Source organism: Tachypleus tridentatus, chromosome 10 (assembly GCF_004210375.1).
Source record: "Tachypleus tridentatus isolate NWPU-2018 chromosome 10, ASM421037v1, whole genome shotgun sequence".
NCBI classification, from domain to species: Eukaryota; Metazoa; Arthropoda; class Merostomata; order Xiphosura; family Limulidae; genus Tachypleus; species Tachypleus tridentatus.
The window spans coordinates 106,934,001-106,952,636 of NC_134834.1; the positions used below are offsets into that span (position 1 = coordinate 106,934,001).

Sequence of the window (18,636 nt, forward strand, 5' to 3'; positions counted from 1 at the left end):
TTGATGTTGATCCATACCCAATCTGTTAAATAAATAAAAATGTTTTTATTTAATGTCGTATTGGGGTCTGACTTGGGAAGAAGGGTTATACATTTTCAAACTTTTTTTTCTCTTTCAACACTTATTGAGTCATAACGTCTTGTCAATTACACGAGGGAGGGCACCATTGTTGGGCTGTGCTTAGGACATCAGTTGCCCTTAATACGGCCCTGCCTACAACTCGTATGTATATACATGTGTATGTATTATGTACATGAGATTGTGATGCGTGTGTCAGTAGTATCAACAAGACGTTCCGTCGTAGGAGAAGGTCCGCACTGGGACGAGAGGAGCCAAACGTTATTACACGTAGACTTGTTTGCAGGAGATGTATGTAGGCTAGAGCCTCGGACACAAGATACTCGTGCAATTCATCTTGGTAAATACAACTTATATTCATTCAGTTGTTTCTCTGTAAATATTTTAAAGTTATAATATAACTTCATTATTCCTCCTTACAGTGTTATTTTCTTAATCCAAATCAAAGAATGTCTAAATTTTTTCATAGTCGTAACGCGCTGTAACATAATGCAAACGTGTATTTTACACCTATCATTATAACTGTAACTTTTGCATAAAGAAACTGTATAAAATGTTTTAAGGAAACATTTAAGATTATTATTGTTCGATAAAAGAAAGCGGGTGATTGGATGAGAGGACAACAAAAAAACGAACGTGTTCAATAAGGTACACAAAACAAATGCCGCCAAAGTTAATTTTGTTTTCTATTTTCACTTTAATAAATGTCTTTTACAGGTCGTTTATTCTGACTCCAGTTTCTAAACTAGGTGTTCATAATTCAACAGACATCTTTGTTTGATAGGAAAGGTTGGGGTGTTTTTAAAGCAAACTTTGGTGAAACTCGCCATTCGTAAAAATAAGACCATCCGTATTTTATTGAATCTTTAGTATATTGTCAATACAATACACATAAAATCAACAATAAACAACTAAACGCAAGTAAAATAATCTTTATTTCACGCAAAACTAGGAAATTTACAGCAAGCGAATGATTTTAAATGTATTGTATGAACTTTTCTTATGTTTTTTAGGCATCCGAAGTTTTTTGCGTATGAAGTTAGCATTAACACCCACTTTGTTCCATCAATGCTTTTCTGTTTATTGTTATTAAAATCTCGAATAAATTTCAAAACTTATTTTCTATCTAGAGCTCGTGATCCACTTCGATATTTCGTAAACACGATTTCATGCGCTTATGCATTGCAAAACTTTTTTCCGACTCTGACTTGGAGTGGCCACTATAATAAATATCGCTATTAGTTTGAATTGTTTTCCAATAACAAATGCGTAATAGTAAAATTGCAGTTTACATGCGCCAAGAGCTCTGTGTCCGCATAAAGGTGTCAATTCGGTCTTTAGTATATAATTATTATTCTTGTGTTGAATTTCGCATGAAGGCACTAGAAGCCTATGTGCACTAACTGTTCCAAATTTAGGAGAGACTAATAAAGGCAGCTAGACTAAGTTCCTCCCACCCTCTCCTTCAGAGTAACCCATGGGCTGTATTACAACTTTGTAATTTTTGTCAGCAGATCTAACGGCTTTCGGTCTCCTCAGCCATAAAAGTTTGTCTTAGTGGCTTTTACTACCGATAGCTGTAATGTTCATAAAAAGAAGTTTTCACTTTGTATTCTCAAAATCACTAGCAAGTAGCACAATACAAGTACCGTTTAGGGCGTTATGTTGAAAACGTCATAATGTCGTTATTAACCTCCAAATGGCGACGTGAGTCGTTGAGCACCATGTGATGCGATCATGTACTGTGCAGCTGTTTTGAAAACCGTTACGTTTTGTTTTTGTTTGTTTATGGAATTTCGTACAAAGCTACTCGAGGGCTATCTGCACTAGCCTTTCCTAATTTTGTAGTGTAAGACTAGAGGGAAAGCAGCTAGTCGTTACCACCCATCGCCAACTCTTGGGATACTCTTTTATAAACGAATAGTGGGATTAACCGTCACATTATACGCCCCCACGGCTGGGAGGGCGAGCATGTTTAGCGCGAACCCGCGACCCTCGGATTACGAGTCACACGCCTTACGCGCTTGGCCATGCCAGGCCAAACCGTTACGAAAAACCGCAATGTGTTTTTTATTGTTTTTTTTTTTTAATAATTCGTGTTATAGGTTAAATAGCGGTGCAAAAAAAAAAGAACAGCTGTATACACCCAACGGTTTTAAGAGGAGCGACAGTCTCGGAAGCTATTTATTAAAAGTTGGTTAATATAATTTGTAGTCTTAAACATTTTTAGCGTTTAATGAACACTTTCAACAGAGGATTCGTCAGTTTAACCAAGTACATGATCTCTTTACAGTCGCTCAAAATCTTTAAAGATTTGATACTGCTAGTTTTTTAGTGTATATCTTCACGTAATTTGGCAGTCGTCCGATGAGCATTACAAGTCGTTCAAACACACTCATCTTATTTCTGGTAAAGTACTTTTAAAAAGATAAAACATTTTAGTTTATTAAATGTATTATTTCTTTTGACTTGACCGTGTGCAAAGCGATGTTCATGTTAACATTTAAAAATACTTTTCATCTCCAATTTTATGTGTAATTCCTAAACCTCATACATTGCAAACGTTTGTTTTCGGTAAATCTTTATATATTCATCTGTTATTTTCTCTAACATAACTCTATACGAAGTTGATCGATTTAATCAAATGAGCCAAGCCCCCTAATATTGTTACCTACATATATTCATAAAATATGAAAACACAATCGTCGTTGTTGCTCAACAATTAATACCAAAGAGACATAGATCTGTAGAACTCAACGTCTTCATTAAGATGAAAGATAGTTAGCCCGATAGTGACTTTACTTGTCCTCCAAGTGTATTAACTTCACATGGGATAATTCGTTTCTGCTATGTAAACTGTGTTATTAATCAGAATATGAGTTTCCAATGAAAACTGCATTGAAAACGCAGTTCAAAATAGCACACCTTTCTGAAATGTACCTTGGTATTTACATTATTATAATTTACCATCTATACTTCATATTGATGGTATTTTGGGAAGCCCCTCCACAGTTTACCTCAGTCCCCTTTCCACCACGAAAATATCCTGGTGTCGCCACTGTTTTATACTAATGGTAGGAACGGACAAAATTACTTGTATTTAATAAGATAATACATAAATGAACATATAATAATAACATTCAAAAAGCAGACAGTTTCCTCTCACTGTCAACATTGTTCTGGCTTTCTAACTACTCGCCAAGATCCATAAAACATTCATATAACAGTCATTATCCTTCCCGTCGAAACAAATCTTCTGCTACAAGAGAAAGACAATTTGTTTTTGTTCAGAAAACAACGTAAGATTAAAACCTTGGCTTTCTATTGGTTGTAGATAATATAAAATTACACATAAGAAAGAACTATTCACGAATCCTGAAAGAGGATGTAATAAGCAGGTTTGACTGAACACAATTGAAATCTATATATTAAAAAACATTGTGGGTTGTCTGAGAAATTAATTTTATTATAACCAACTTACTTAGGGGGGAGATAAAATAGAGATGAATATACCTAAAAAACGTCACATTAGGGGAATTCAGCATTTTTTAAAAGTATTCCCTTATAAAATTTAGAACTTCATAATGCTATTAAGATATTGATTATGAACTAGTGTTATGCTATACTAATTCATGTATGATATATAAAGTAGGATAAGTAAAAAAAATCAGTTTGCCAGTAAAACCTACTGAAATCTGCAGTAAATGATGCTCAGGTAGATAATGTAAAACTTCCAATCCTGTGTGTGTGTGTGACATGTATAACATGGGAGAGTTGAGGCCTGTGACTCTGGGTAACTCGTAAGAATTACTGGTGGTCAGAATTGTTATAGGCATCATGTAACGAGAATCAGTATATTCTACCAAGGCCAAAATGAGTATTTTATTAAATTATTTAATGTAAAGATGATTAAATATCAAAACTTAATTTCAAAAGTTGTGTTGATGAAGTCCGTGATGACGAGAAAACCCACTCGTAGAAAATTATATATGTAAAAACAGCTGGTATGGGTAGAGAAAACACTATGTAGAGGAGCGAACAACGTTTCGACCTTCTTCCATCATCGTTAGATTCACAAAAAAAAAGGGTTACTGACCGATACCTGACCACAGGGTTGTGTAATAGAGTGTAGCAATGTAGAGGGCGTGCTTAAATGTTGGATATATTTATTAATATAGGTATAAAGGTGTTCATTTGTATTGGTTTATTTTGGGCTTGAGTAGTTGTATAAGTAAGGCTTTTTCACACGTTTTCGAACACTACAAATTGAATAAACACAACATAACCATTGAAAACGCCTAAATACTAAATAAAGAAACATAAATGCAAAATTAAAGAAGCCTTTTTCTGTTGTATCCGTAGCTTTAAGTATTTTTTCACTAAAATCCCCTCATGCTGGTTCAGTTTCTTTAGAACCCAACTGACAAGACAGATTTTTCCTATGTTGTTACAATTCAGCTGTGAAACATTCTCGAAATTGCCTTCGGATAATATGACGTAATAATACTACAACATTTGAACTACACGCACACTTATAGAGTTAACAAACGGCGTATGTCACAATTGTTCCTCGCTGGTACAACGCTACAATCAAGGGCTCGATTCCCCTCGGTGGACTCGGCAGATAGCTCGATGTGGCTTTGTTATAAGAAACAGACACCTTGTCATAACTATCATCTTTTAATTAACATTTAACACACTTGTTGTAAAAATTGATCATTAAATATATTACTAAATAACTTGCAATAAACTGTCTTGTGCACCTAACACTTTGCATAAGTAAATTTATTTTTAGGCTAGTACAATGCAGATATTGTAGTTTGTAAATTTAGGCCTATAGAAAGTGGAAAAGTGTACAAGTACATAAATAAACGTTAAGGAGAAAATGAAACTAATCTGTTAATGTTACGTAAACTGGACGTTTAATTGTTTTTCATTAAATAACTTAAAAGAACCTTCTAACAGCGTAACTGTAGTAATTATACTGAAACTCCTACAAGACAAACAAGAACAAAGAAACAATAAATACTTCTTACAGTTAGCAAATATATATACATTGCGATTTAAGTTCGTGACAAAATATGAACTGAGAGTAATACAAATTTTTAAATACAGTCAAACTGTTTCATATCTAATTCATCACCTCTATTTTTTATTGAGTATTTCTAACATGCAGTGATGTAAACAGATCATGAATTTGTGACATTGGCCGTACCGTATGCTTCAAATCCTCGCCATCTGTTGGTAACAACTGGAACGGAAGTACGCAGACTTCAATGGGACACAGGGGAGACGGAAATTCTGGTTGAAGTCGACAAAGGTGAAAAACGCACACGTTTCAATGATGGGAAGTGTGATTCTACTGGAAGACTTTGGGCAGGTGAGGAGTTTAGGTTTCCTACTGTACAATGTTGTCCCGGCAAGTATAATATTTAATTTATTTTTACGAAAGTCGAAAATGTTGGAAAAATATTTAATGGAATATTATGATTTAATTTGTATGTTTAGAAAATAACATTCGTTCTTATTTATATTAATGTAAATATTTCGTGTTTTTTTTTAATTAATAGCCATATTATTTTTATGAGCAATAATTTAGCAATTTTCCACTGTCTGTATTTTGGACTATGGTAACCTAAACTACCACATTTTCAGTGGATGTACTCTACTGGACTCTTTCTACATATATCAGTTTTCAAGAAAGTTATTAAGAAATGCATGGGATATAAAATCGCCAATGTTGGTTGATTATTTTAAAATAATTTTCTTTGCACTGAAATACTGAAACTTTGTTTTTATGTTGTTGTTGTGTTTTATGTATGTTTTTTTTTTTCAACTTTGATACATTGGTGGCAAATAGTCTAAATATCAGTTACATATCCAAAGTTATTCAACAAAATTTTATTCGCTTTTGACCCACATTTTTTTGCGCATGCCTACGCAAGAAGCCACGCTTCACTTCTTTGTGGGTATTTGAGTATGTTAGACTTTAGGTACCCAGGAAGGTCAGGTGCAAAAGAGGCCTTTCTTATCCCTAACTTTCATGTCGACTACTACTAGTATGTTGTAGTGCTTTAAGGCCAGAGTATCCCACAATACTCCGGCCCATTTCAGGGCAAAGTCCATATATTGTCTTGAGTTGTCCGTTTTTTATTTTGTTTTTTAATTTTCTTCTTTTATATTTTTCATTAGTTTTTAAAGAGAAGGAAAGAGAGAGAGAAAAAAGCTATGAATATTATACTAATTCTAAACGTCTAGTGTATTGTGGCCAGCTTGATTTCTATTTCTTAAATATATATTCATTGGAGAGAGGTACTTAGTACTATGTTCATCATGTATGTAGATCACACAATAAATCATTTTTATTAAAATAATTTAGTACATTATGCAAGACTCAATCGGATACTGTCTACATTTGCATACTTGTGTATAAATGTGGATGAAATACTGCTTGGTACTTTATAAGCTGATGTTAAGATTGAAATTTATGTATATATTTTAGTTTTTGTGTTTTTGTTTTATGTTTATTCGGGTTGGACATGCATATTCTATAATAGATCTAACGTATGTTTTGTAGATTTTTATTACATTATTAGGTGATGTGCCTTGATTTTTTTCCCCAATAGGCTTCTTGCATAATTTGCTCTTTTCCAGATTCTAGTCAAGATATTGTTAGTCTACTGTATCCACGTTAATTTGATATCGTAAGTTAATCCTAAAAATCTAGTCAAAGTAGAAAAGGAAGCCATGCGAGTTATCGGTTTATTTGTTTTTGAATTTCGCGCAACGCTACAGGAGGGCCATATGCGCTAGCTGTTTCTAATTGTGCAGTGTAAGACTAGAGGAAAGACGGCTAGTCATCACGACCCATCGCCAATCCTTGGACTTCTTCTCTTTTATCAACAAATAGTGGTATTGACCGTTGTCTTATAACGCCCACACAGTTGAAAGGGCGACCATGTTTAATGGGACGGGGATTCGAACCCACGACCCTCTGATTGCGAGTCGATTGCTTTAACCACATGGGCATGCCTGGCCCGAGTTATCGACCTAAAATTTTTATCACAGCTTTACCTAAGAATAAAGGTGATCCGTTTTTAGTTTTTCGTCATCCAACTGAAGTTTCTAAGAGAACCATATGGGTGGACAGTCATTAGTCATTGCCAACTTTTAAACACAAATTTTCAAAATTTTATAAAATTCTCATAATTAAAGAAACATTTTAGCGTCACATGATATTGGCGTAAATACTTATGCTTGATATGTCCATACCGAATACATGTAGGTGATGACAAGAAATGGTTAATCTATTTTACTTTTCATTACTATAACGAATGTTTAAAGAGGGAAAATTGCCATCATATCTTTTATAAAGAATTTAGTTCGTTCTGCAATAAGTCTGTTTCAAATGATAGGGTTACGATCCTAAAGCTGATGTTTGGTTACTATCGAGTACTACTATTCTTACTTGCAGTGGTTTGTTGGTGTGTTTTGACGAAGTTATGATGTCTAATCAAAGACACCTTATGTATTGTTATTATTGGATGTATTTTTTTAAGTGTCCAGAAAAACAAAAACGGGCGACGTAAAGGAAAGAAATCAAAATTTTGACCAAAGTGATTGCTACATTTATAACATTGAGTTTTACAGTAAAAATTAATCAGTTATAGTGAGGCCATGTTTTGTTTTACCAGTTATCATAACCAAAGTTAAATTAGAAAAAAAATCACGTCTTTGGCTAACTAACGAGTGAATATTTACTGAAAAAAAAAAAATATATAAATCTAGTTACCGGTTCGACCCGCCAATTTTGATTTCTTTCCTTTAATTCTCACGTTGAATCCTTTTTTTTTTTTTTTGTTTTGCCACACCAATTTTCAAGTCTAATGTTTTGTATTTAGGTTAATTTTAAATAAATAGTTTCCGTTTTGTAATGCATCATGGCCAGTCTTTTTATTTTTGCTTAATCATTTCTTATGTCTTCCCGCCAGTTCTTCCATTGTAAAGCAAACCTACCCGATACTCTTTACGAGAATCCGTTTAACCTGACATTACCACAAAATTCCAAGCTCAGTCCACTTAATTATGATAAGAAATGCTTTATTTCTTCAACTACAGGTTTTACTACTTAAACGGTTTCTCGAATTAACGATAGGCTTAACTTCACAATAATTAAACAGTTATGTACTAATTTTCGTGTCCTTACGGTACTTTTCTTAACGTGTAAACCTACTGACAAGATTCTTACTTCAATAATCACTTTTGTCCTATATTCGCATAACAAGTGTTTTATAATTACAATAGTTTCCTAAATACTCAGTTATATACTACGAGCTAGCTCTTCACTTGACAATTAAAAAAAAACATTTTTTAAAAATCTCTCTTTTCTAAATATAGTTGAACTTAAACATTTACAACAGTAATGCATAAGATTTAAAAAGAATGTTAACAGAGGTACTTAGATTTATTTGCTGTGTTTTGAAGATAAGTTGATTCATGCGAGTTATTCAAAGGAAAATACAAGTATTCTCGATCTTCAATCAAATGGTACTTCATATTTAACAAAAATTAGTTATTTGTGCATTCTAATTCAAGCAGAACTTATCAATAAAATGTACTTATGCGAGTATACACGACAACTACAAAATGATAATTACGATTTTGTATCTAAAGTAATTTTTCATTTGAAGCAATTCCATAATAGCTGACTGATTATAAGGAGTATTTTGCCCTTTACTTTATTCCTGATCCTCAGTGGCTCAGCGGTATGTCTGCGGACCTACAACGCTAAAAACAGGTTGTGTAGCTTTGTGCTTAATTCAAAATAACCTTTAGTCCTTAAGTGTTTGTTTGTTTGTTTTTTTTTAATTTTGCGCAAAGCTACTCGAGGGCTATCTGTGCTGGCCGTCCCTAATTTAACAGTGTAAGACTAGAGGGAAGGCAGCTAGTCATCACCACCCACTGCCAACTCTTGGGCTACTCTTTTACTAACGAATAGTGGGATTGACCGTCACATTATAACGCCCCCACGGCTGAGCATATTTGATGCGACTGGGATTCGAACCCGCGATCCTCGGATTACGAGTCGAACGCCTTAACACGTTTAAGTGAAACATCGAATTATAGAAACCGCATAGCTATGGTAGTGCCTGTCACAGGTGAGTGGTAATTTTAGATGAATAATCATATGACCAATATCATTGGCCAGCAACAGTTACAGTGAATTTGTAGATGATGAAAGAACGAGGCTCATTCAGACGCTGCCTTTTAAATGTAATTACTTAAAAGAAATATTGACTTTTTTCTAATTGGACAGCCAAAGTTTGTTTGTTTGTTTTCGGAATTACTATACCATTATTTTTATCAAGTTTAACAGTTATTAAATTATCCAATCAATTAAGATATTTTATAGCCAAACTTAATTTTTTTTAAGTAAATCTTTCAGTAACTGTTAGCTCCCAGTGGCACAGCAGTATGTCTGCGAACTCGCACCGCTAAAATCCGGCTTCCAATACCCATGGTGGACAGGACATAGATACCTCATTTTTTAAGCTTTCTGCTTGATTCTAAATAAACAAAAAAATCCGTAACTCTTATCGAAAGTAACGTTTCTTTGACCTAGACTGGGTACGCATTTTAACTTAACTGTTCAAAATTCGTGAAATATTCTACATCTAGCTTCCTAAAAGTACTGAGATTTTTAATTTTGTAATTGTACCTCTTCAAAAGAAAATTTTAAGAACCAAAGAAACTTCTTGCAACTTAAAATATACTCAAAAAATTAAGTGACTGAATAATGACCAGCTTTAATCTTTTGTATAACCCAAGTTTTCCTGTTTGTTATTGTTTTTTTCAGGAACAATGGGCCTTGAGTCTTCTCCCGCCAAAGTTGACCTAGGACAAGGTAGTCTTTTCAGTCTTGATCCAAACAGCTTGACCGTTAGCAAGCAAGTTGAGAATCTTAACTTGTCTAATGGTATGGCATGGTCCTCTGACAACCGGCTTATGTTCTTTATAGATTCAGTTCCTGGGAAACTCTACGTGTTTGATTGTGATGTGGAAACTGGTGTGCTGAGTAAGTGTGTGGGACCTAGAATTGGAAGCTAGTCTTACACTACTGAAAATGTTTAACAATAACGAGTTACAACATTATTTGTGTTAAACACTCTTGGACAATAAATTATAGCTAAGAAGCAAGGTAGGTATTCTAAATTATTTGAAGAAAGCTCATTAAAACAATATTTCTCTTTACAACTACTTAATATGATTAATCTGTAGAACCAGGTGATTTGTGTGTTCTTGGAACCAGGTGCAATGTTCCATTTCTCTAGATCACTTGGAATTCCCTGTGTTTTCACATTCTTTATTTATTTAAAAAAGAAGTTAATAAACCTACGACTCATTTGGTTCATGAGAAGAATTTGGTGTGAGTAAACATTGTTTCATGTTTACAATAGTAATTTAAAATTGACCATGATTTATTAAAACAATCTTGTTATTATCTGTCAGTTATTAATCAAATTTCATTTCCTTTGACATTCTCTACTTCTAAGGCCTCTTTACCCTTTTGTTCTTTCATTGCTTCTACAAATTGAGCGCTGCAACTATTTTTTTTTTTTAATTTCGCGCAAAGCTACGCGAGGGTTATCTGCGCTAACCGTCCGTAATTTATCAGTGTCTGCTTATGGGGAAGGCAGATAGTCATCACCGCCAACTCTTGGGATACTCTTTTGCCAACAAATAGTGGGATTCGCCGTCACATTACATCACCTCCACGACTGAAAGGGCGAGCATGTTTGCTGTGAGAGGGATTTGAAACAGAGGCCCTCGGATTATGAGTCGAACGCCTTAAACACCTGATCATGCCGGGCCCACGCTCTTGCAAATTAACTTGTATTACCGTAATTTATGCGTGGATACAACAGACAGCCTCATGTGGCTTTACAATAAGAAAAATACTCGCTCATTCTGTACTTCATGCAAATGCATTCTGTAGACTTTCAAATTGGTTAACAAGAAGGCTAAGTTAGAAATATCAGCTTAATCAAAATGGGTACAATTTATATTACTGAAAACAAAGCATTTAATTGATTATTGTGTAAATATAATTGAATAAGAAACGGAATGTTCATAAGCTCTGATACATTTTTTTTACACCTTTTCTACCAAATCCAAACCACCTCGAGAGGATAATCGACATTCAAGTATCTAACGAATGAACTTGATTGGACCAGACTTTTTATACGGCCATATTGTAAATATTTTATCTCGCTTCTATATACAACCTTGTACAAATTAACTGAAACAAATTGTCATTTTACAATATTTTCAGCATGGCGGCCGGTGTAGGCTTACTGGACCCGCTGATTTCTTTTAAGTCATTTTTTCACACAGACTGCGTCATTAGCTGTGTTTTGCAGTATGGTCGATCTATTTTTGGGATATATGACAAAATTTTGAGGAATATTACGTCATTTGAAATTGCGTTAAAAGGGCAAGGAGACCAGTCAAAAAACTTACCAACTCAATGAAGAAAAAACTGTATCAATGGAGTCTGAAATACAAGAACTGGACGCAAGAACAAGGGAGGAAGGTGTTATTCAGTGATGAGCTCATTTTTTCGTACAGGATCAAAGAAGTCTGCATGTTCGCAGATCTCCAGGTGAGAAACTTCGAGAATTTCATATTAATCAGGTCGTAAAACATCCCTTGAAGAAGATGTTTTGGGGCTGTTTCAGCTACTGTGGCGTCGGAGGCTTGCATATCATAGAAGGTATGATGCGAGGACCACACATACATCGAAGTTTTGCAGAGAAGAATCGTTCCAGAATTGAAAAAGAGATTTCCAGATGGATCTGGCATTTTTCAGCAAGATCTGGCTCCGTGCCACACATCGAAACTTGTGAAGAATTTTATGACTACAACGCGAATAAAGGTGCTGGACTGGCCTGGAAACTCTGGACTTAAATCCTATTCAAAATCTTTGGGCGATTTGTATAGAAAGACTTCGGGGAAAAGACTGTTCTACGAAAGATAAGCTAATTGAGACCATAATTGAGGTGTGGTACCGCGATCCAAAAGTTGGTAGAGATTGCAGTCAACTCGTGGACTCGATGCCAAAGCAGATTAATGATCTTCTGAAAAATAAAGGCGGTCATATCGTGTATTAATTTGTGAGTAATTTTTGGATTTTCAGAAATAAAACGCATAAAATTGAAAAAAAAATCGTAATTTTCCGTCTTTTTTTCAATTAATTCGCACAAGGGTGTGGCGCTTTAGATAATGCTCGTTTTAATTCGTGTGCTACAATTAACCCGATACATTTTACTCCAAGCTAGGAAAAGTTTAATATCAAGAATGGTGATTCATTACTTTATTTTCAAAGGTATTTTTTGAGCCTGTAACAGTGAAACAAACAGGAAATAAGTGTATATTAAAAAACAAATCGAAGTAGAAATTCCCAGGAGATTTACATTTGAATTTCGTGGTTCGTACTGAAAAGTCCCGACAGTACTATTACTTTTGTTTCGTTGAGTTTCTGAGTCAGTTGTTAACAACATAATAACTACAGAAAATAAGTGTGATAAGTGAGACGTATAAGCGTCATACCATGAGTTGTTTGGAACTTTATAATCAATATTAAGAAAATTATAGGTTTTATTTTGCAGTATTTTATTTCACTATACTTTGATAACTTGCCTACAATATAAATCAAAGGATTAATTATTCTTTCTTCTAGGAATGGACAAAACTTCACGAAGTTTGATATTTGTAAGGATCTGTTCGTTCGAAATAGCAAGGACAGTTCCAGCTTTAAAAAAAAAAAAAATGGTGGAGTGGGGACAGCGTTCCCACAGCACTGCACGAAACTGACGAAAATGTTTACATCTTAAGGCTGACAATATTAAGTATTCGTATAAGTCAATAATCATTCACGACATTCTAATGTTGGTAGCTGGTCTGTAAGGCTGTACAGAGACGCCATCAAAACATACACTGTCGAACTTGTATTTGATGCTATTATTGAGTTTTAAGGTAGAAGTTTATTTATAAATATACCATTTCTCGTAATGGATGAGAGAGAGGTGATGTGGGTTAATATGTATGTTTGTTTTAAAACAGATCTAGTCTGATTGGTGACGTGACGACTTATCTGGAAAACAACTGGCACGTAGGCCTAATACTGTTAATAAGAATCTTTCTCAGAATTGCATAAGATTAAATTTTTTCAGGTGGCCTCTTCAGTCCAAAATACTTGCTGTAAGTGTTACGATAAATAATCATTTCGTAATACAAGCGCTCCCCCCCAAAAAAAAAACAACAAAAAAAAACGAATGTGACTGTAAAATACTTATTGCTTCTTATAGAGTAAGCCTAGTGTTATTACACTTCCAGTACACAGATATATTACCTTTTTATTTTGGTGCATTTAATTACAACGTACGTGTGAAATATCGGTTACGCGCATTACATATATAAATATTATGCACATTGTAGAGTGTATATTTGCATGTTCACATAAAAACAAAACTGTAGAAATTATTCCCACGTGAAATAGCAGAATTTGGTTAGCACATTATTATGAATTCTACATATAATGGTGAATTGTTGAATATGTCGTAAATAAATACATTCCTGCCGTGTTCTTGAAACGTATCTACTGTAATTTACTGCACTCGGTTGGAAAAGAAATACGTCCTTCGTATTTCTCTACACAACTATGTAAAATTTGTGAAATTACTCTGTATGTACATCATGCACATAACCCCCATTCTAAAAAAAAAAAAAAAAAAAAAAAAAATTTCTTAGAGTGAAAATTGGAATTGTATCTTAGATTTATGCTTTTTTATGTATAAATACTGAGAGACAAATTATTTTACAACTATAAATTAACAAATTCACGAAGGCCTATTATGTAACGTATTGAAGTGTTCATGGTAAGAAGTGTATTTGCTATGAACATTTTGGTATGCACATGTGTATGTCAACTATTTGTTGGTAAGAGTATCCCAAGAGCTGGCGGTGGGTGGTGATGACTATCAGTCTTCTCTCTAGCGCGTCCCCTGATTTACAACGCTAAAATCAGGGGTTCGATTCCCTTCGGTGGGCTCAGCAGATAGCCCGATGTGGCTTTGCTATAAGAAAATCACAAACACTCTAGCGTGTAAAATTTCCATCATTAGGTTTTTATAAAGTGACGTTCGTGTTTTTGTTAACAAAATGTTTTATGTTGCCGATTCTTCTCAGTTGTAAGATGTCTAGATTAGAGGAAAAATATAAAATGTATAGTTTTTTAGAAGTTAAAGTGACGCACTATTGACTGGAGAAAGACATCAACAACTATTACATTAAAATGCCCCCCGCTAGTACAGCGGTATGTCTCCGGATTTACAATGCTAAAATGAGGGATTCGATTCCCCTCGGTGGGCTCAGCAGATAGCCCACTGTGGCTTTTATAAAAAAAAAAAAACATTATAAAATAGCATTCAGTGTTGAAGTAACGTAGGAAAAATAGTAAAAAACACCCTAAACTACACAACAGCGATCTAATTCTATATATCACTGTAACTAGCATTTGACTTAAGCGTATATAATGTTTTAATTCAACTTATAAACTTGCTTATGTTTTAGGTTATTCGTAATTATTTTATTAATTGCATATTTACTGTAATTAATGCGAGAGGTAAAATGAAATTTCAGGAGTAATTTGGGTTTTGTTTCTCGGGGAAGGGGATGTTTCCCGTTACGGAGGTCTAGGAATTTACAAAATTTGCAAAATACTAAAATTTTAAGTTTACAGGAAACAAATTTAAATTTAACTTTTTGTTTTTCTTGTGTAGTTTGCCATGAAACGAAACTCGTGATCTAATACGTATGTGTTAAACTCGGCATGTTAGGCTTAAATTGGTTTCTGTACTTAAAACTTATTTATTCTGTGCAATTTAATCTTCGTAACATGCTTGCTTTGATATAGGAATATTTTATTATATATCTGCATTTCTGATACGTTTACATTTAAGCCTAAAAATCATAGGTTACTAAATACAATGAATATATATAATATATACATATTATATTATAATAAAAAACAAACAAACCTTAAGACGTGAGAGGTCGATTAAACATATTGCTGTGTGTGTTTTTCTTTCTTATTCAGGTAATCAGCGAACTCTGGTGGATTTCACCGTCTCGCATGAATACCAAGATTGTGGGATTCCTGACGGAATGACCGTTGACATCGAAGGAAAGTTATGGGTTGCCTGTTACAATGGTAGTTGTGTGGTTCGTATTGACCCGGCTAGAGGTCAGTGCTTGGTCAATAGCTTTATATAATAATATTTATTTTATGTGTATGCTAAATATATAATAGTATAATTAGTCTTAAAATTAAACATAATTCTCTCCACTGTTGGGACAGCGATAATTCTTCAAACTTGAAACTCTAAACATAGGGATTCAATTCCCCTCGGTTGACACAGGAGATATTCTGATGCGGTTTTGATATTAAAACACACACACACACACACACACACACACACACACACACACACACACACACACACAAAACATTCGTAATTTGTCATCCTCAAGTATTAATGGATAATGTCAGTGATCATAGCACCCGAACGTTTTGTGATGGATATTCCATCGATGGGAAAAGATACCAGATACGTACGCCGATGTAAAACTTGCCAGCAACCGTGGAGAATCAGTTGGGAGTTCAGTGTTGAACCTGCAATGTCTCAACTCCTGTTGCCCTCAGCTGTCTGCAACCCGTTCTGGGAAAACAATTGCCTTTAGTATTTAAATAGAATCTCAACGTAGGCTTAAACCACCCTAAAATTGTAAAATTTAAAACTCCCAACCTCTTAATATAAGATATAAAAACTCCACGTAATTTGTATCGTTGAATCTTCTGCATGTTTCTGATATTTCTAATCTAAATTAAGTTATAGATTTTTTTTTTAATTTAACAAAAGACCCTAGAAACTTATTTCCTACTTTAAGAAACATTTGCAAATAAATTTTAATCTATAATTAAACAAAATTGTTCAGTTTGCGGATACCGTAATGATAAATAGGTTCACAAAGTTTCATATCACGTTTTAGATACTTCTGGTCAATAATTAGTCTCCTCCTCCCCTCGCAAAGCGGCAAGTCAGTAGAAATTGTTTACGATACCAGCCGGGCCGGCATGGTAGTTAAGACACTCGACTCATAATTTGAGGGTTGCGGATTCGAATCCCCCATCACACCAAGCATGCTCGCCTATTCAGGCGTGGGGGCTATATAATGTGCCAGTCAATCACACTATTCGTTGGTAAGAGTAGCCCAAGAGTTGGCGATGGGAGGTGATAACGAGCTGCTTTCCCTCTAGTATTACACTGTTAAATTAAGGTCAGTCAACGCAAATAGCTCTCGTGTAGCTTTGCGCGAAATTCCCAAAACAAACAAACAAACGATACCCGCAGTGGGCCGAACACAGACATCCCATTATGTAGTCGTAGTTTTTTTTGTTTTGTTTTTTTGCCTTACAACAAAGAATTAAACGAAGGGATTATTGACAGTGTTTTGAGTTTTAATTTTAATTCATAATATGCAAGTAAAATCAAGTATCATTTATTAGGAATATTTTTTTGTTTGCTTGATTTTGTTTAGGGAATTTACTCCAAAAAATTGAATTTCCTGTCTCCAACATTACTTCCTGTTGTTTTGGTGGACCGAATTACGACGAACTTTACGTCACTTCCGCTCTCTTAGGACTGACTGGCGAACAACGTAAACACCAACAACTCGCAGGAGCTGTCTTTAAAGTCGCCGATTTAGGAGTTAAAGGCTTTGCTCCTGCCTGTTTTAGACGATGAATTCATAGGAGTTAACTTTTGCCTGCTTACATTTAATGATGGTTTTCGCTCATTATACTTTTCTTTTTCTTATGTTACAGAATTATTATAATATATTAATGAGAAGGCCTTGCTTTTTAACTACGAGCTCCAAAAGTGTAGAACATTAAAACAGATGCTTGCTTTGTTTCTTTGCTTATTTATGTGCGAGTTCGAGTCATCGGTCGTTTGTAAAGCACGTTGTTAACATGTAACGTCGATGTGCCAGATAAGGCTTAACTATTCTTTAAACTGTAAATTAAGATGAGTCGTCGAATATCGTTTAATGAAATTTACTTTTTTTGTATCTTTGATATTATTTACTGAGTGTGACCTAATGAGGCTTGAACATTCCTTTTCTTACAGTTTTTCTTAACATGATTTTCCAAACAAACAAAAGAAATATTGAATAAAACGAAAAACTTTAGAAACAGTGCAAATTTTTTAGCAATGGTGAAATTTTGTGTGTGTGTGTGTGTGTATATATATATATATATATAGAGAGAGAGAGAGAGTGACAGTCAATCCCACTATTCGTTGGTAAAAGAGTAGCCCAAAAGTTGGCGGTGGGTGGTGATGACTAGCTGCCTTCCCTCTAGTCTTACACTGCTAAATTATGGACGGCTAGCGCAGATAACCCTCGAGTAGCTTTGTGCGAAATTCAAAACAAACACACTTCTTTTGGCCCAAATAATCTTCACGAGTTTCAACTGTTATTGAAAATCAATAGATTGTATATTATAAGTTATACTTTCTTTTTAAAAATTTCTGTATCAGGGAAAATTCTTGTACTAATTAAAAATAAGGCAGAAATGAAATTTTATTCAATGTGAATTTGAATGTTTTGAGTATTGAGGACACTTATTCAAGTTTAACATTTCTTACACAAAACTGGCAAGTATTTCGGTTTGAATATTTCTGTCCTCATTGCATAGAAACAGATAACCGGGGAGGGAAGTGCTCAGAAAATTCATCTCTCTTCACCGCGCACATGAGATTTATTTTTTGTTCATGCTACCCCAGAAAAAAACCAACAAAAACGAGCAAGCAAATATCAGCGAAAGAGAGCAGACGACAGACACCTAGTGATGAATATGTGTAACATAAGGTCAACCTCCAATATGGGACTTACGGGCCGTCAGGGTGGCGCGGATCCGTAAATCATATGCTAATTTTTGGTGTGGGGAAAACCGGAGAACTCCGGAAAACCTTCTTTCACTAGGTGGCGCCAATGAATCCAGATAGTGCCTATTGAGTTAGCATGAAGAAGAAGGAAGAGCTGGCGTAACCGCAGATCCTGTTGAATAAATAGGCTTAAAGCGTCTGATGTTTTCTGTGTCATGACTCGGTTCGAATTCGATGGGCGTAAAGCGAGGCTGCGGGTAGGCGACTGTGTATAGGAGTTCTGGAACGGGATAGTAACTGGTGGTGATTCGGTCCTGGTTCCACGGGACAGTAGGTGGTAGGGATTCGGTATCTCAGTGATCTGTCGTCTGGGTAGCCTTTCTTCGCCGATAAGTGAGAGCTTGAGTCGCTTGTGATACAAAAAGGCAGGTACTGAGATGTTCAGTAGAAGTCGAGATGTCGTTCATAATGGTATCCGGAATTGTAGTTTGAGTACTCTATGATACCTTGCTGTATGAGTTGGTCTGCGTACTTTTTCTGGTTGTTTGTT

General features: G+C 34.8%; 1 protein-coding gene across 2 annotated transcripts; it reads left to right on the forward strand.

The window, feature by feature from the left end:
* The first annotated feature begins 157 nt into the window (after positions 1-157).
* Positions 158-17,383, forward strand: LOC143230048 (regucalcin-like). Of its 2 annotated transcripts, none has more exons than XM_076463028.1 (5): positions 158-418; positions 5,267-5,497; positions 9,935-10,153; positions 15,236-15,382; positions 16,738-17,383. In XM_076463028.1, the coding sequence occupies exons 1-5, from the start codon at positions 235-237 to the stop codon at positions 16,941-16,943; spliced, it is 987 nt and encodes a 328-aa protein (XP_076319143.1). In that variant the 5' UTR covers positions 158-234; the 3' UTR covers positions 16,944-17,383. The 2 variants fall into 2 exon arrangements, with proteins under 2 accessions (XP_076319143.1, XP_076319144.1); XM_076463029.1 differs by having other exon boundaries at positions 162-418; positions 5,267-5,458.
* Positions 17,384-18,636: the final 1,253 nt, after the last annotated feature.